We start from the raw sequence: 17607 nt of genomic DNA on the forward strand, positions 1-17607 counted from the left end.
TGAGCAGACCCCGGGCCAGCGCGGCAGTGGGAGGTCACTTAAAACCTCCAAGAACAGCCCAGGTGGCCTCACTGGCGAGTCCCCCGAGCGGTCATGGAAAGAGCAGCACCAGTCCCACACGGGCTCGATAAAACCTGACGGGCGCCTCCTGACTCTTCCCTGAGGCCAGAGCCCGACAGAGACCTCATGCAGCGCTCAGCAAAGGCCACACGCCTCGGCCAGCAGCCTGGTAGGGTCGTCCTTGTCTCTGTGTGGCCATCCACGGTTAGGCTGATTCAAGTTAGATACAACTCTAGCTTCTCGGTCACAGGAGTCACTCCTGGCGCTCCGTGTCGGCATGTGGCAAGTGGCTCCTATGATGGAGTCTGTAGGTGTAGAGTGCACGTGTGGTTCTAGAAGGTTCTCAGGACAGCACTGCTGCAGACTCGGCTTGCCAGGGCGGGCACGCCTCCCCAAATGGGGCCCCAAGTTGTGTCCCGCTTACCACCTGCCTCTTCCGCAGGTGGCAGGGGGCCCGAGCCCCACCCCCGCAGGCCCGCAGGCACTGGATGTGGACAGCTGCCTGGACTCGTCCATGCTGGACAGCTCCATGCTCGCCTTCCCGGGACTCAGTGGCGAGGTGCGGGCTCCCCGGGGCCTGCCCGGGTGGGGCTGCGGCCTGGGCACTCTGGGATCAGGCTCTCTGTGTTCTTCTCAACAGGCGTTTGCTGGACAAATGAAACAGGACTTATTTCTGGAGGATTCTAAAAGGTGGGGTCCCTAAAGAAAGCATGAGCTGTTTCCTGTGTGGGTCAGATGTGCCTCACGAGGGTCGCATTGCGTGTCCTCACCCATGTCTTGGGCATCGCATGTCCTCGTCCATGTCGTGGGCGTCACATGTCCTCCTCCACGTGTTGTGTGGGTCACTTGTCCTCTTCCATGTGTCCTGTGAGTTACATGTTCTCCGTGTGTCATGTGGGTCACATGTACTCATCCGTGTGTTACACACCTGTCCTGGGAGCATTTGCTTAGAGCCCCGTGACAGGACTTGGGTTGGGTGTGTGTGCAATCACGTGCCTGGGCACCCCTTGCTGACTGTTGCCTGCAGCCTGGTGTGCTGGCCATCCAGCGAAGGCGCCCTCAGCTGGCCAGACTTGCTGAGTGACCCGTCTGTCATGGGCAGCGCCCTGCAGCGGCTGGCTCAGGGCCGGATGGGCCTCACGCCAGGCCCAGAGGAGGACAGTCTCTCCCTGGTCAGCCCTTCCTCGCCTGCCAAGTACTTCTCCGCTTCAGGTGCGCGGGGTAGGGAGGCACTGCCCGGCCCCCCAGGAGGGCTCTGGGCTGACCCGTCCCGCCCCCTACAGATGAGAACCTGATCCGGCAGATCCTGGCTGAAGGGGCCAGCAGCCTGGCCCCCACCCAGGACACGCAGGGAGAAACGGACCTGCTCGCTGGCCTGTGAGTGCCGGGTTCCAGGGGCAGTGGTGGGGAGGTGCAGTGCTGTGGGGCAACGGCTGCTGAAACGGTGGCAGAAAGGACGGGCGTTGGTCCCAGTACTGTGAGGCGAGCACCCCCGAGCAGCCAGCAGGCCCGGCACCCTCTGCCTGGCCTGGGGTGGCGTCCTCTTTCCGCAGAGGCCAGAGGGGGCTGGCCGTGCCCCTGAGCAGTATGCCGCTGATGGGCGAGTACCTCCATCTTGCCTCAGGTGCAGCGCCCCTGGCGAGAAGACCCAGCCTGCGATGCTGCGGAGCCCGGGGGACACAGGGCTGCCCAGCCCAGGCCTGACGTGGGAACAGCCCCCGCCAGCCAGGCTCCCCAGGACAGGTGCGCGCCCAAGTCCCAGGACAGCTTCCCGCTCCTCTGAGCTGCTGCTGACCCATCTGTCTGCCTTCCCAGGGCTGGTGGAGGGTCTGCGGAAGCGGCTGCTGCCAGCCTGGTGTGCGCCCCTGGCCCACGGACTCAGCCTGCTCCTGGTGGCCGTGGCCATGGGCGTGTCGGGGTGGGTCGGCGCCAGCTTCCCCCCCAGCGTGTCTGTCATGTGGCTCCTCTCAAGCGGCTCCAGCTTCCTGGCCTCGTTCCTCTGCTGGGAGCCGCTCAAGGTGAGAAGGGTGCAAGGGGCCACCCCGCCAGCCTCTGGCTGCCATGGGCCCTTCTGATGCCAGCCCTGGCCCAGGTCCTGCTGGAGGCGTTGTACTTCTCCCTGGTGGCCAAGCGGCTGCACCCCGATGAAGATGACACCCTAGTGGAGAGCCCGGCCGTGACACCCGTGAGCGAGCGTGTGCCCCGCGTGCGGCCGCCCCACGGCTTTGCACTCTTCCTGGCGAAGGAGGAAGCCCGGAAGGTCAAGAGGCTGCACGGGATGCTGCGGGTGAGCTCGGGCCCCGTGCTGGCGCGTGGCCTCCCTTCCCGGCCTCCTGGCACAGGCAGCACCTTCCAGAAGGGCCCACCTTTCTCGAAAACCTCAATGCACCCTCCTCCTGAGCACAGAAAGCCTTTCTGCGGGTGGTCTAGGGCTCTGCGGGCTCTGCCTCTCCTGTGACCTTCTCCTGCCCAGCCTCGTGGGGCCCTGGTGCGGCTTCTTGGCCTTTGCAGACCATGTGTGCCCACAGGCCTGGCTCTCAGCACCAGCCTCTCTGGCTTTGGGCACTTTGCTGCCCAGTGTGTGGAAGCCGCGCTCTGTCACAGGCTGCACCCCCGGGGCGCCAGGCTGGGTTTGGCTGACCCCAGGGCCATCCCTGCCCCCCAGGGCCTCCTGGTTTACATGTTCTTCCTGCTGGTGACACTGCTGGCCAACTACGGGGACACCTCGCGCCACAGCCATGCCTACCGCCTGCAGAGCGCCATCAAGCAGGAGCTGGACAGCCAGGCCTTCCTGGCCATCACCCGGTACGGACGCCCTGTGTGCAGGCACGGGTCTGTCCTCCGGGCCAGGGTGGTGCTGATGCCAGCCAGGGTCCACCTCAACCCTGCCCTTGGTGCAGTGCAGCCCCTCGGGGGTGTTGGGAAGCGTCTCGATCCATTTCTGGTCGTCAGAACTGGAGTGGGTGCTGCTGGCCATGGGGAGAGGACACAGGACAGGCCCAGCACAGCTTCACCAGCCCTGAGTGTCAGGAAGCCCAGGCCGTGCCTCCTCCTCTGGGCAGCACTGGCCGCCTCCCACTGGCCCGGCCGGGACTGGTAGCAGTGTGCCCTGGGCCTCTCACCCCGGGGGGCCAGGCTGTGAGGGACGGCCATGTGACCGACTCTGGGTCTGGGGTGGGCAGGTCTGACGAGTTCTGGCCATGGATGTCCCACGTTCTGCTCCCCTACATCCACGGGAACCAGTCCAGGCCGGAGCTGGGGCCCCCACAGCTGCGGCAGGTGCGGCTGCAGGAAGGTGAGTAGCTGAGGGGGGCGCCCTGGCACTTAGCCTAACTTGTTTCCAAAGGGAAGCCTTTGCCGGGGTCTGGATCCAACACGCCCAGCTGGGTGACGGCCTGCCTGGGTCTCCTGATGTGCAGACAGTGACACCTACTTCCTGGGGTGCTGGGCGGGTTCAGTGAGCCCTGCTGAGCTTGGCCCGGAGGCTGGTGAACAGGCAGGGCCCTGAACCCTCTGCTTTCAGCGCTCTGCCCGCAACCGCCTGGCTCCAGGGACCCCGTGTGCTCAGCTGCCTCGGGTGGCTTCAGCACCAGCGACTATGGTGTTGGCTGGGGGAGTGCTGCGCTCAACAGCTCCGAGATCTGGGCCTACTCAGCGCCAGACCTGCTGGGGTGAGCCTGGAGGATGGCCGGGGTGCCGGGGGCAGGGACAGCCCTTCAGAGGAGCTTGCTGGGGCGCGGGCGCTGACGTCGCCCCTCCTTGCAGCGTGTGGTCCTGGGGCTCCTGTGCCGTGTACGACAGCGGGGGCTACGTGCAGGAGCTGGGTCCCAGCCTGGAGGAGAGCCGTGCACAGCTGGGCTTCCTGCAGCTGCACAACTGGATCGACAACAGGTGGGCCCCGCACTCAGCCCCTCTGCCCGCTCCCTGCACGCGCCGCCCCGTCCCCACGACACCTGCTGCCCGAGCCCCTTTGGAGAGCATCGGCCTCTCCCAGCGCTGCCCCCTCCGACTCCTGGCCCCTGCCCGTGCCCTCCGCGCAGAAGCCGCGCCGTGTTTGTGGAGCTGACGCGCTACAGCCCAGCCGTGGGGCTGCACGCCGCCGTCACGCTGCGCCTGGAGTTCCCGGCTGCCGGACACGCAGTGGCGGCGCTTAGCGTCCGCCCGTTCGCGCTGCGGCGGCTCAGCGCTGGCCTCTCGCTGCCGCTGCTCACCTCGGTAGGCCCCGCCCCCCCGCCCTCCTTCCATGGACCTGACCCCGCCCTCCAGGGCCCGCCCCAGGGCCGTGGCCCCGCCCTCCACGGGCCTGACCCCGCCTCGGCTCCGCCCCGCCCCACCAGGTGAGCCTGCTCCTGTTCGCCGTGTACTTTTCAGTGGCCGAGGTGCGTGCCTGGCGCAGGGAGGGGCGCGCGCGAGCCACACGGGCTGGGACCTGGGCGCGGTGGCTGCTGGTGGTGCTGACGGCAGCCGCGGCGCTGGTGCGTTTGGCCCAGCTGGGCGCCGCCGACCGCCAGTGGACCCGCTTCCTGCGCCGCCGCCCGCGCCGCTTCACCAGCTTCGAACAGGTGGCCCAACTGGGCGCCGTGGCTCGCGGACTGACCGCCTCGCTGCTCTTCCTGCTCTTGGTCAAGGTGAGGGCTGAGTCGGTGGGGCGGGGCGGGCAGCATTGGCAGGGTTAGTCAGCTGACGCCCTGTGTCTGCAGGCCGCCCAGCAGCTGCGCTTTGTGCGCCAGTGGTCGGTTTTCGGGAAGACACTGTGCCGGGCGCTGCCCGAGCTCGCGGGGGCAGCCTTAGGCCTGGTGGTACTCGCCGCAGCCTACGCGCAGCTTGCTGTCCTGGTAGGTCCGGGCGGGGCCGTGGGAGGGCGGCTGATCCCGGGCCCGCCCCTCACTCGTTTCCCCTCCCCCGCAGTTGGTTTCCTCCTGTGTGGACTCGCTTCAGAGCGCTGCCCAGGCCCTCCTGGTGCTGTGCCCCGGGACCGGGGTTCCTGCCCTGTGCCCTGCGGAGTCCTGGCGCCTGTCCCCCATGCTGTGCACGGGGCTCTGGGCTCTGCGTCTGTGGGGGGCCCTGAGGCTGGGGTCTGTTCTAATGCGGTGGCGGTACCACACTCTGCGTGGGGAGCTGTACCGCCCCGCCTGGGAGCCGCAGGACTACGAGATGGTGGAGCTGTTCCTGCGCCGCCTGCGCCTCTGGATGGGCTTCAGCAAGGTCAAGGAGGTGGGTACGGCCCAGGGGGGGAGAGGGACGCACCCTGGGCCCAGCAGAGCCCAGGGGGCAGCCGGACTGACCGAGCCCCTGTGCCGCCCCCAGTTCCGCCACAAAGTCCGCTTTGAAGGGATGGAGCCGCTGCCCTCCCGCTCATCCCGGGGCTCCAAGGCTTCTCCAGACGTGCCACCACCCAGCGGGGGCTCCGACGCCTCCCGCCCCTCCACCTCCTCCAGCCAGCTGGAGGGGCTGAGCTTGGGCCTGGGCCGGCCAGGGCCTCGAGAGCTGGAGCCCGAGCCCTCCCGCCTCCATGCTGTGTTTGAGGCCCTACTCACCCAGTTTGATCGGCTCAACCAGGCCACAGAGGACGTCTACCAGCTGGAGCGGCGGCTGCAGCGCCTGCACGGCCGCAGGAGCAGCGCGCCCCCGGCCCCCCAGCCCCCCAGCCCCTCCCCAGGCCTGCGGCCCGTCCTGCCCAGCCGCCTTGCCCGGGCCAGTCGAGGCATCGGCCTGTCTACAGGCCCCAGCAGAGCATCACTGCGGGCCAAAAACAAGATCCACCCCAGCAGCTCTTAGTGCCAGGGCCTCTGGGCTCCCCTCTCCCCAGGGCACACCTGTGGCTCCCCTCTGGCCCCTCAGAGCCAGAGCAGACACCGCTCAGTATTATCACCTTCTGCCACCCTCAGTCGCGGGCCAGGCAGAACAGCTGCACGCAGGTCCCCAGAGAGCAGGCAGGCTCTCTGTGGGCTTCAGCACTTTACAGAGGCCACGTGGCCAGCTCGGACCCAGGGTCCCCTCCCACTCCTGTGGGAGGACACAGCAGTGCTGGATGAGTGCCCGGCCTCAGACGCTATTTATTTCCCGAGTCCTCAGGTACAGCGGGCTGTGCCCGGCCCCCTCCTGGCTGATGTCTCCCCTGCCAAGGCCCCAGGCTCTGGGGAGGGGCCCGCACTCCTGTCGTCCTCCCCTAAGTTATTACCTCCTCCGTCCCTGCTCAGTGCACTCGCCTCCAGCTGCCGCCGTGTCTGTTGTAATTTATGTGGGGTTAAAATGTATATATTTTTGTACGTCGCTTTATTTTTCAATACAGCCAAGGGATCTGGTGGCTGAAGCAGCCTGTGCCCACTGTCACCCACCTTGAAGGGGAGCTGGGACCGCCAGAGCTGTCCTTTTCTCCCCAGACACCTGCCCACCCAGCTGGAGGAGCAGCAGCTGCTTCTCAGATCCACGTCTGGCCTTGGCAGGTGCTGGGCAGAAAAGGCTTTTGGAGGGGAAACCCCCCCAGGCCAGCCTTGCCACCACCATGGCCTTAGCCTCCTGTCTAGGCCTGCTGGTGTCGGGTCTGGGTGAGGGCTGGGACCCTAGAGCTGGTAGGGGAAGATCTCTGCCCGGGGGCTGGCCCCCGGGCCAGGGGAGGTGAGCATGACCACATACGTGTGAGGCTGTCCCAAGGGCAAGGCCCCAGCAGCAGCCTGGCATGCCCCCTCCCCACTCCACTGGGCATGGCCGAAGCTACAGCCTAGATCCCACCACCCAACAGACGAAGTCAAATAAACGAGTTGACTGACTGCTCCGTGTCTGTGTCCACTCTGGGGTCTAGACGTGTCTGAGTGCACAGGCCTGGGCCACACCAGCACTTTATTTGCACAGATAAATATCACCCAGCGCCACGGGGGCAGGGAGGGTCTGGCAGCACAGCTGCTCAAACAGCTGGAACAGCCCAGGATATGTCCGAGTCAGAGAAGCCCCACGGGTCCAAGTACCCACCCTGCACAGCCTCACACGAACTCAGTGAAGTCGTCCACAGAGGAGACCAGGCGTTTCCGCTGGCCCGTCTCATAGGTGGGTGTGGACTCGGCTGGGGCCTGTGCCGGAGCCTTGGCATGACCAGGAGGGTGTGTCTGCATCAGGGGCAGGCTGGCGCTTGAGTAGTGGGCTTCCTCACGGATCTGGGGGCGGGGGTGGGGCGGGCTTCAGCAGCAAGTCCAGAGGGGGTGGCACACGCTCCCCAGGCTGGCCACCCCATCTCTGTGGAGCACCCCCCCGCGGCCAGTCTCCTACCCGCTGGCGCAGCCGCTTGATGTGGCGGAGCCTGGCAATCCACTTGGAGGGATAGATGTCGGTGGGGTTGGAGCGGCTATGGTGCACCTGCGAGGCCATCTGGGGTGGGGAGGGCAGGACGGTGAGCCCTGCATGGGGGCACCTGCGGGCCTGACCCCCACCTCCCGGAGCCAAGTCTGCTCACATTTGCGTGCAGGGCCATCTGGCGGGCCACGAAGGGCAGGTTTCGGTCAGACACGATCTTGGCCATGCTAGTGTCCACAAGGCCCTCCATGTCTGGGGAGACAGCGCTCATGTGGGGCTCAGCCCTGGAGCCTCTCCCTGCCCCCCTGCCCCCACCCCGCCTCACCTTTCCTGCACTGCAGAGACACCAGGTTGCACTCGTAGTCCAGGGGCGTGATAATCACGTGGACGAAGTTGAATTGGCCCTGCTCACACGAGAGCAGGGTCACCATGGTGCCGAGGGCCACTTTCTGCGACCCCCTCCACGCTCAGCCCAGGGCCCAGACCTGCACCCGCCGCCCCGAGGCCCCCAGGCACACCTTGATGGTGCCCAACTTGAAGTCCTCGCCAGAGTCGTTGTAGACGATGGACACGAAGTCGTTGCCCAGGTGGCGCTTCTTGTCACAGCGGTGCTTGTCCACGTCCTTGGTGGGCATCAGGGTGGCGATGTGGAAGACAGCTGTGGGGCGGGCAGAGCTGAGCAGGGCGGGCCCGGTGGGGGCTCCCGAGGAGCGGGCCAGTGGACAGGGAGGGCGCACCTTGCATGATGTCGTCGTGCCAGCAGTAGGTGAACTGGCCATCCTCGCCGCACACGTCCAGGCCGCCCAGGTACACCTTGTCCGGCTGGCAGTCCTTGAGCTCGATGAGCTTGCCCAGCCCCGTGAGGAACTCTGTGTACCTGTAGGAGCCGTGCTCGTTGGACAGGATGGCGAGCTCGCTGTTGCTCTGCGGGGAGGTGAAGGCATGGCAGCACCAGCTCCCAGGCCGCCCCCAGCCGCCCCCCGTCTCAGGCCCACAGGACCCCGAGGGCCTGATGCTGCTGGGGGCCAGGGGCAGGGTGACTAGTGTGCCTTGGCACAACCCCCATTCTGCCATTCACCTGACCAAGGCAATGCAGATTCACTCCCACTGCCCAGGGTGTCACCTCCCCCCCAACCCCCGGCCCCGCTGCTCCCAATCTGCCACTGACCTGGGCTGACTCTGTCCTCAGAAAAACCCAGAGTCCATGGCTGCCCATCCCCCTTCCTCCCCCCCGAGCTGGCCCTCGGCCCACGGCAGCCAGGGCGCTTCTGAGACTCAGGTCGAGTCAATGCAAACCCTGCGCTGGGAACTGCCCGCCTCGAGGGGTGCCACCGCGCCCCTCATCACGTCCTGTCCCCTCGCCACCCCTGCCCAGCACTCCTCTGCGAGTCCTCACTTCCTCCACATCTCCGTTCAGAGCCACCTCCCTGGGGTCAGTGACAACCCACCCCCCAAGCGCTCTGTGCTCACACCCAGCCTGTCAATCTCACTCCTGAGTCCTGGAGGGAAGGGAGCTCCATGAACACCTGACAGTAGCGGCTCCTCCGGAACCCAGCTCTGCGGAGGACAAGAGCCCACCCCCGGCAGGCCGGCCACCCTCTCTGCCCAGCACCCAGGCCGCCCCGGCCAGCCCGGAAGCCTCACCTGGCCTTCTCCCACGTATAGGACCGCGATCTTGTGCGTGTCGTATGACGGGATCTGATCAAGGAGCTGCACTGACCGTTCGAAAGACTGTAGCCACAAAGCCCAGTCTGAGCCCAGGGCAGAAAAGTCCCCTCCTCCAGCCCTGCCCAGCCAGTTGCAGCCCAGTGCCTGTCCGGGAGAGGCCTCTCCTCTCGCCGGCCTCCGGGAGCTGGGCTGCAGCCCCCGCTGCCCAGCTGGGGGCTCAGCCCACTGTGCACCTGCAGCCGGGCTCCAGGGGGCCCTGTGGGGGAGAGAGGACCCACCTACCTCGTTAGGCAAAAGGATTGGCTTGTTGGACTCGTCACCGAAGAACGGTGAGTGGTAGAGCTGCAGGAACACGAAGCTGCGGTGGGGAGAAGAGATGGCTGAGGTCTCGGCCAGCAATCACAGCCCAAGGGTGAGGGGCCCAGAGCACGGTCACCGAGGAGCCTGGTGTCTGTGGCCAGCCTGCCCTGCCTAGGCCCCGCTGGCCCCAGGCCCCCACGGGAGCACCAAGAGGGCGGGGCTCACCTGGGGTTGATGCCTGGCACCTTCTCAGTGTTGGAGGTCCCTGCTTGGTTTTTGAAGGCATCCCTCTCCACCCTCTTGCCCCTGCGTGACGGGGCTGAATCCGAGATGGTGTAGCCTCGGGGCCGCAGCCCGCTGGGGGAGCGGGGACAGCTGGAAGGCAGGGGGCCCTCTGGCTGGGCAGGGCCCCGGCCCCGGCGTTCTTCACCCGGGGCTGACCAGGCGGCACCTTCCCCGTCCAGGATCCCTGACTGCGACCGGGCCTTGGCCTCGGGGCTCAGCCGGCCGACCTCAGCCTTGTCCCCGGGGTCCCCCAGGATGTCCTGCAGGGTCTGCAGTTCAGGCGACGAGCTGGACTTGCTCAGGGGCTGAGAGGGCTGGAAGGCGAGGTCCACGGAGGCCCGGGAACCCTCCGAGGAGACTGCCCGCTCGATGGGGATGCCCCCAGGAGGCAACTCCTCGGCATGGAATGACTTCTCCTCCTGGCTGGAGGTGGAAGATGACTGGGAAGAATGGATCCAAAGGAAACGCTCACCAGGAGGCACCGCAGAGCCCACCCAGGTTTACCTGGAGAAATAAGGCCCCACCCATCCCCAGCCAGGGCCTGAGCTGCCAGCACGGAGCTAGCGGTTCCCCTTCCCCGAAAGCACTTCCCGTGCCCTTCGCTCAGCAGCGGAGCCAAGGCCCCAGGCTATAGGATGCTGGCATGGAGGGGCTACAACCCCAGGCGGACCACTGCGGGGGACCTCAGGCTGCCCCACAACAGGGACACGCACAGGGATGGGAGAGCGGCGGAAGTGCAGAGCAAACCAGCCTACGGTGGCTCAGCCCCGCCGTACCCCCAGCAGGGGGTGATAGCACCCACAGGCCCCTCAGGTGGCTGCCCCGCCTGCACTCACCCTGCTGAAAGCGTCGCTGCGCCCACAGCGCCCGGCGGAGCCCAGTGTCGCCTCAAAATCTTCCAACTCAGGAGGCTCTGCAGACAAACCGGCCTCACCTGGACCTCCCTCCTCCAGGACTACTGCAGAATCTGGAAGGACACAGACGTGCTGCTGGGCGTGGCCCGTCCAGGACTCACATGGCCTCTGGGCACCGGGTTTCCCCATGAGAGGGCACAGCGGCTCCCCAGCAGGGCCTGGCCCAAGGCTCTCCTCCCGGGGGCTCTGAGCCACCCCCTCCCATCGAGCCGGCTGGAGAGGGACATTGAGTGCCCTGACACAGGGGTCTCTTCATGGACTCCCAGGGGTCAAGATGGGGGGCACCTGGCCCCTTGGAGTGCCCACCTGAGCATCCCAGCATCCACAGAAGCTGCCCTGGTAGCTCCCCCGGGGAGCTCCCCCGGCAAGGCAGGTGGGCAAGGGCAGACAGGACCCCTGTGCAGAAGCCCCTGCCTGAGTCAGGCCCCAGACCAGAGGAGGGGCCTCGACCAGCCCTCAGGAGCTGGGAGAATTCCGAGCTCCTCCCTGCCAGGCCCAAGGGAGAGACCAGTGAGGGACCCCGTGTGCACACGGGCTCTGAAGTGTCCTGAAGGGTGAAGGCTCGCCTGCTGAGTCCGTACCGACCCAGAGCCAGGCAGCTAAGGAGGGAGCATGACCCCAAAGCCAGGTTTCCTGTGCCAGCACTAGGGCGAGGGGCTGAGGAGAAGCGACTGAATCAGCGCAGCCCCGCACTGCGCAGTGCGTCAGCCGCCTCGAGGAGCCCTGCCGTGCCCGCCCCGAGCCAGTCCTGCCCATGTGGGGGACCGGGGCAGCTGGAGCACCTGGCCAGCCACACCCTCCGGCCGGGGCCTGGGAGCAACGGGCTGGAAGCCAGCCTGTGGGGCCCTCGGGCAGCCCGTGTGTACGGCAGACACACCCCATTTGTGGGCTCACAAGGCCCGTCAGCACCAGAGCCAGGGCAGGGCAGCTCTGTCCTCTGCCGGCCTCTGGGGTACAGTCGCCCAGGTCACCCCCTCAAGCTGAAGACGGGGCTGGGAGGGCCCGACGGGCTTGGGAACAGAACTCAGGCACAGAGGGCACAAGGCAGTGGGGGTTCCCGCTGACAAAGCACAGGCATCCTGCACCGACGTCCTCATGCGAGTCGGGGATGGCTCCCTGAGGCGACGAGAGGCTCAGACGGGGTCAGGGAGGGGTGAGCGGAGGAGGGACGATGACACAGCATCTACGAGGCAGAGCGGCGCTCTGCAGCAAACACCGCTTTCCTTAAAGAGCGTACGAATACCTGCCCAGGAAATGCTCCTGTGCAGCTTTCCTTGGCACCTGGACTGGCACAGGGAGGAGAAAGAGGCCACTGCAAGGGAAACCGTGAGCGGCCCGTCAGCAGGAGGAAGGCCACGCACAGCCGAGCAGAGAGGACAGGCACCGCCGGTCCTGCAAGGACCCGAGCCTGGAGAGAGAGAGGGGCGGCCAGCAGCCGGCGCACACGCCAGCGCTCCCAGCTGCTCAGGTGCACGCCGGGGACAGGAGTGCGCCTCTCCTCCTCACGAGCGGTCACCCGGCCGCAGGGAAGCAGGGAGGAGGGTGGCGCGGGCGCAGACGAGCGCAGGCGAGCTTGGCACGTCCATACCCACACCCCAGCAGCAGCGCGGCCGTCTCCAGGACCCTGAGCGCCGGGTACCCGAGAAGGGTGCAGAGCAAGGCCCGTGTCCACCCCACGAGCAGGGCCAGCTGAGGAGGCCTCAAGCCACCGATTCACGGCACATCTCCAAAGGAGGGTCCCCCAGGAGCAGGCCCCGCTCTCAAGCACCAGGTCTGCAGACGAGTGTGCCCTGCGTGCAGCCGGCCTCCTCAGCGCCCAAGGCTGGCAGAGCCAAGACGGCCCAGGACCCCACGCGGCCATCCGCCCTCAGACGGGGCACACAGGCGGGTGGGGGCCAGCGCTCACCTGTGTTGGAGCGTGGGGGCGGGGATGGCTTGGCTGAGCCGGCCGCCGGCACCGACAGCGACTTGTACAGGGCTGTGTCGCGGCGCTCCTTGAAGCGCTCGGCGGCCATGAGGGCATTGGACAGCTCCTGCAGCGGCATGCTGTTGATGTCCGAGGAGAAGGGGCTGAGCGGGTTCTCCAGGCTCATCAGCCAGCTGGTGTTCCCTGCGGGGCGGGCTCAGGGCTCAGCACAGCACCCCCAGCAGCCCTGCCCTCCGCCCGCCCTGGGCAGCCCCGGCTGCACCCTGCTCTGCTCTGACCAGGGTCCGTACAACAAAGGATGACTAAGACACAGAGGGATGACCGTGTAAGGAGCCAGCAAGAAGACAGCCACAGGAGAAACAAGCCCTGTCCACAATCCTGACACTCGGATCCCAGGCCCGTGGGCCGGGAGGCAGGAGATCCTGTGGTTACAGTCGCCCGGCCGGCAGGGCTTTGCTGTGGCAGCCTGAGCAGACCAGCTGCCGCCCAGCCCTCACGTCCACCCCTGGGGACTCAGCTCAAGGTGATCTCCCGACTGGCTGCCACCAGCTCCGTAGCGTCCAGAGCGTTTGCGTCCCTGTGCACAGCACGTGCTGACAGCAGCCAGGCCGGCCGAGCACGGGCCCACCCCTGGGTACCTGTGGGCCTGCGGACCAGGATCTCTGCCCAGCCCTGGGTCAGCAGGGGCACGTAAGCGGCCAGGTTTGTCTTCTCCTTCTGTGCTGGGAGCGGGCTGCCAGCTGAGGCCTTCTCAGGCTGGCCGGCTGGAGCGGTCTGGGAGCCCGGGGACGTGGGGCTGCTGGGGAAGTAGCAGGCTGGAGCGTCCAAGGCACCCACGCGAAGGCCATGGCCCCCTGAGGAGGAGAGGGGAGGGCTGGCGACCACCACCGCTTGGCCCAACAGGCCTGGCTGCTCCAGCGGGGGTCCAGGCTGCCAAACTCCGAGCCGGGGCCAAGGCAGCACTGCCCTCCCCAGGCACGGCCCTCAGACAGTGTCGAGTTGGCTTGGTAGACCCAGGGCAGCAGGCAGAGGCCCAGAACCCGCGGCTCAGACCATGGCTCATTTAAATGACAGCAGAGAAAGCCCCAGGGGTGGGCTGGGCTGATGGCTCACAGCTGCGCAGAAGCGGTGCGCCCTCCTCGCCTGGTGGGGAGGGCTTGCAGACAGCACGAGTTCCTCAGAGCCCGGGCCAGGTCTGAACAGACTGCCCTGCCCCGCAGCTCCCAGGCCTTTCTCGGCCTCGCAAAGGCCCTGGGGGGGAGGCGGGGTAGGGCGGGGGGCTCACCGGACATGGAGCGGACCCGGTCCCGGGCTCCGTGGTACACCTGCTGCCCAGCTTGGGACTCCAGCTTGGCGGGCGCCTCCTTTGTCTGTCTCACATGCATGCTGGGGTCAGAGCTGAGGACAGAAGGGTCCCCAGAGTGTGACTGAGGTAGTTCATGGGCTCAGGTGATCTGACACTCTCATGCAGATGTGGGCTCAGGATGGAGGCCAGACAGAGGCAGAAAGCAGTGGTCACCTCAACTCCGGGCCGCCCTGCAGCTCTCCAGAGTCCAGGCCTAGCAGTGACCGGGTCCCGGTTCCCACGCTTGTCGTCACAGTGACAAGCTTGTTCCCAACCAGCCAGGTTTTGGTCCTGCCACCAGCCAGGAGGAACTCTCCCACGGGGGACCTGAAAGCACAGAGTCAGTCAACACCTCACTGGGTGGGCGCCCTGGACGGACAAGGCGCCCCCATATCACTCCTGCAGCTGCTCAGACCGGATGCAGTCACAGAAGAGCACAGCCCTGCCCCGTCCCGGAGCCGACTCGCACCTCTTGGGGACCGCCGTGAAGTTGGAGAACACGTATCTGGCCATCATGTCCAGACATGTCTCTGTGAGCTCCAGGTGGAGGTTTTTCAAGTTGTCGTCAGCCTGGGCCATCGAGTTCTCGTCTGCAGACCCCAAGCTGGCGCTCGTGAGAGAGGTCTGGATCCTGCTGGAAGAGGAGCCATGGCAAGGTCAGGTGCCGGCAGGGGCCTAGCCGTCTACCACCGGGGCCAAAGCTCAAGGCATGCAGGTGCGGAGAGGGCCGCGCTCAGAAAGACCCCGCAGGGCACATGGCCCATAGAACCACAGCTTGGCAAAGAGTGGACACACCGCCCTGGGGGGCGGGTAGACAGGGGCTCATGGAGAGACCCAGGCCGGCTCGTCAGAGCAGAGTCCTCGGAGACGGGGAGAGAGGCTGGCCCCTCACCAAAGCACAGGAGAATTAGGTGACCCCTTTGTGGCAGAACAGTGGAGTCATGCAGAGACGTGGAGACCACAGGACACAGACAGATTGCATTCTGCCCCCGGGCCCTCCCATGGAGGACGGGCAGGGTCTGGGTCCTGTGTGAGGCTCTGCATTCACCCCCACACTTGGCTGCCGAACCCCGCCCCGTGACCAGGAGGAGGGGTGTGTGCAGGTCTCACTCCAATACAAATTTCATGCCCCTGTGGCTGAGTTTTGCTTATGATAAGTAAGTTATTGAAAACAGCTGAGAGGGGAGCCTCCCTGACGACTCCCCAGCCCCGACTCCCATCCAGGTCAAACCCCACTCAGGGAAGCCAGGCTCAGGCTGGGGCCTGAGCCAGGCATCAGCGAGGGGCTGGGTCTCTGAGCTGTGGGATGCTGAGGCCTGAAGGGCCTTCCAAGTGAGAAGACGGTGTAGCCTGGCCCATGGGCATGAAGCGGTGAACCCCACCCCTCAAGAGCTCCAAGACACAGCAGGGGAAGTGACGAGGTCACACCCCTGGGGAGGTCAGGCCTTCCATGCCCGGCCCCTTGCAGGCTGGCCCCCGGCCCACTGCCCTACACAGAAGCCCCCGTTCCCTCTCACCTGCCACAGAAAGCAGACCTTTCCCAGAGAAAAAACTCAAGAAGAAAGCCCACTCAAGAGAACGTGAGAGAAAAGCCAAACCCTGGAGAGTGTGTCCTCAGGTGACCGGCATGGGTGTGGCTTTAGTTTGCAAAAGCCCCTGACCTCCGGGACAGGCCTGTGGGCGCTGCCACTGGACACCAGCTGCCTCACAAGGGTCACCCTGCTTCGGGCCCCCAGGCCAGCCTCTGAGGACGCCGTGCAGCTAGCCCACGCTAGTCCGAGGCCGGGTGACAGAATGCAACCTTTCCAGCCCTCTCCACCAGGCTTCCCACCCCAGAGCCCCGGCCACGCGGCCCAAGGGCTGCCAGGCGGGCTCTCCTCAACTCTGGCTGGGGAGGGTGTGGGCAGGTGACGAGGTCATGCAAGCAGCCCCATGCACAACCACCCGGGTGCTCCCGCCTGGCAGCGCCACTCACGGGCCCAGCTCCAGGGTCCGAGCCCCCCGCCCGACAGAGCCCACTACCTGCGGACCACATGTTCAGACACACTGATGCTGCGGCACCGGAAGGCATCGGCTGCAGAGCTCTCCTTGAGTTCTTTCACGGGTGGAGAGTTATTCAAGCCTTGTTTGGGGGGTCTGGCTATCCTCAAACTACCAGGTGAGGAAGGAAGGCCCAAGCCCCAGAGAGCCCAGCTCCCGGCAGGGAGGACAAGCCATTGGAGGGATGAGGAGGAAAGGTCACAGGCCACAGGGTCAGGATGGAGAGCCCGCGGGTGAGATGAACAAAAAACCATGCCAGAGGCCAGTTAGCAGGGGGAGAAACAGAAAACAAAAACGCATGAAAATACATCGTGTAAACATGACGGCGAAAAAGTAAGGTTTCACGCATGATACTAAAACAAAGAACATTGGTGCAAATTAAACATGTGTGGATCGCACCGCACGGCAGATTCCAGGTTGTGCTGACCAGGTGTCCCGCCCCCCCTGCTCGGGACCAGCTGCTGGGGCCCTGAGGGGCACAGCTCCAGAAAAGGCCAGTTCTAACTCCAGGCCCAGGCCCAGCCGCTGGGACCCTGAGAGAACAGCCTCTGACTCAGGTCACACTGACTTCTGGAAAATGCCGTATTCCCACCAGGGAGAGCCAGGAAAGCTGGACGGGAAGGGGGGCGGGACGGAGGGCAGCCGGTCAAATGGAATGCAAAACAAGAACACGAGGCCTAGCACGGCTCTTCTCAGATTTGGCGAAAGCAGCTGAGGTGAAGAGCGTGTCCCCGGTTGGCAGTGGGCTGGGAGAGAGCTTGGGGGAGCAGGCCACGGTGGTCTGAGGCTGGGCGTCTGTGGCCCTGGGCCCCCATCCAGGCCGGGTGTGGGCTTCTCAGGAGTCAACCTGAGCTCATTCAGTGGAGTGAGCCCCAAATCCAGATGCCCTAGAACTAGCTGGCACTCCAACCTCCAGCTCGGAGAGTCTGTGCTCGCCCACCATCCAGGCAGGACCAGCCAGGATCCTGCATGCAGGCTCAGCCACACTGAGGCCCTGGAGGGCGCGGGCCTCTCCAGCCTTCTAAGGCCGCCTGCCTCCCGAGCCCAGGGCACCTGGCGCTCAGCACAGCTGCAGGGGGCTCACCCTCAGCCACAGCCCGTCTCAATTCCCTGGCCTGGGGCAGCCAGGCAGCCCCGGCCTCCTCACTACGCGGCCCCGCCGGCAGGCCTGCCCCGCCCACACAGACCCCGCACCTCTTGGGCCTCTCGTTGAGACTGGTGCTCCGCGCTCGGAAGCTGTCCTTCTCGGGGGTGTCATCGAAAGACAGGAGGACGTTGGAGCGCAGACCCTGGCAGAGAGGAGCGGAGCTGAGCCACATGCCAGGAGATGCCCACAGGCTTTCTCCCGCTGCCCCTGGGCCACCCAGGCACCCTGGGGTGAGCCACAGGCCCAGGACATGGGCAGCCACGAGTTGTGCCCCAGAGGTGCCCACCTCCTCCCCCGCTGGTCACCCTGCTCCAGCCGCAGACGGCCAACAGCCTCACCGGCTCACCTTGGTGATGTAAGGAACAAAGTCCTTCCGGAAGGGCAGCCGGCACCTGATGAACCACATGGCTATGACGTGATGGGCCAGGCACACGATGTACTGATTGAACCTGCCGAGAAGAAACGGAAGTGCTGGGCCCGGGGAGGGATCCAGGGAAACGTGCCAGGAGGGAGGGCAGCAGGTCAGAGGCGCCAAGACCAAGCAGGCCTTCTCTGCCCAGAGGCCTGGCCTCCGGTGAGCAGAGGCCTCCAGCTGGCCTGGGCCACACCGAGGAGGAGGAGGCCTGCAGGGACG

At 66.0% G+C, this 17607-nt stretch overlaps 2 protein-coding genes across 15 annotated transcripts in view; one reads left to right on the forward strand and one right to left on the reverse strand.

The window, feature by feature from the left end:
* The window catches only part of PKD1 (polycystin 1, transient receptor potential channel interacting), a 39254-nt gene extending 32424 nt beyond the window's left edge, over positions 1-6830 (forward strand). For all 3 annotated transcript variants that reach the window (XM_044936187.2, XM_044936186.2, XM_044936188.2), the window contains exons 31-46: positions 503-619; positions 701-750; positions 1088-1272; positions 1344-1437; positions 1685-1803; positions 1876-2078; positions 2153-2347; positions 2726-2865; positions 3243-3355; positions 3584-3731; positions 3826-3951; positions 4101-4275; positions 4398-4688; positions 4761-4895; positions 4969-5274; positions 5368-6830. In XM_044936187.2, the coding sequence (XP_044792122.2) occupies positions 503-619; positions 701-750; positions 1088-1272; positions 1344-1437; positions 1685-1803; positions 1876-2078; positions 2153-2347; positions 2726-2865; positions 3243-3355; positions 3584-3731; positions 3826-3951; positions 4101-4275; positions 4398-4688; positions 4761-4895; positions 4969-5274; positions 5368-5838 (2868 nt within the window). In that variant the 3' untranslated portion in view covers positions 5839-6830. The remainder of the gene's footprint in view (positions 1-502; positions 620-700; positions 751-1087; positions 1273-1343; positions 1438-1684; positions 1804-1875; positions 2079-2152; positions 2348-2725; positions 2866-3242; positions 3356-3583; positions 3732-3825; positions 3952-4100; positions 4276-4397; positions 4689-4760; positions 4896-4968; positions 5275-5367) is intronic.
* A 39-nt stretch (positions 6831-6869) lies between these two features.
* TSC2 (TSC complex subunit 2) overlaps positions 6870-17607 on the reverse strand; it is a 30916-nt gene continuing 20178 nt past the window's right edge. For 2 of the 12 annotated variants that reach the window (XM_025274588.3, XM_044936192.2), the window contains 19 exons: positions 17320-17422; positions 17021-17115; positions 15809-15937; positions 14256-14420; positions 13961-14113; positions 13727-13839; positions 13080-13295; positions 12421-12624; positions 10821-10910; positions 10437-10567; positions 9541-10040; positions 9298-9373; positions 8992-9078; positions 8085-8271; positions 7866-8005; positions 7673-7751; positions 7508-7599; positions 7324-7422; positions 6870-7211 (listed from right to left, as the gene is read on the reverse strand). In XM_025274588.3, the coding sequence (XP_025130373.2) occupies positions 7041-7211; positions 7324-7422; positions 7508-7599; positions 7673-7751; positions 7866-8005; positions 8085-8271; positions 8992-9078; positions 9298-9373; positions 9541-10040; positions 10437-10567; positions 10821-10910; positions 12421-12624; positions 13080-13295; positions 13727-13839; positions 13961-14113; positions 14256-14420; positions 15809-15937; positions 17021-17115; positions 17320-17422 (2830 nt within the window). In that variant the 3' untranslated portion in view covers positions 6870-7040. Of the gene's footprint in view, positions 7212-7323; positions 7423-7507; positions 7600-7672; positions 7752-7865; positions 8006-8084; positions 8272-8991; positions 9079-9297; positions 9374-9540; positions 10041-10436; positions 10568-10820; positions 10911-11757; positions 11827-12420; positions 12625-13079; positions 13296-13726; positions 13840-13960; positions 14114-14255; positions 14421-15808; positions 15938-17020; positions 17116-17319; positions 17423-17607 lie in introns of those variants that run through there. The other 10 variants (XM_044936189.2, XM_006076832.4, XM_044936191.2 and 7 more) reach the window with 10 other exon arrangements.

Source organism: Bubalus bubalis, chromosome 24 (assembly GCF_019923935.1).
Source record: "Bubalus bubalis isolate 160015118507 breed Murrah chromosome 24, NDDB_SH_1, whole genome shotgun sequence".
In the NCBI taxonomy this organism is placed as follows: domain Eukaryota; kingdom Metazoa; phylum Chordata; class Mammalia; order Artiodactyla; family Bovidae; genus Bubalus; species Bubalus bubalis.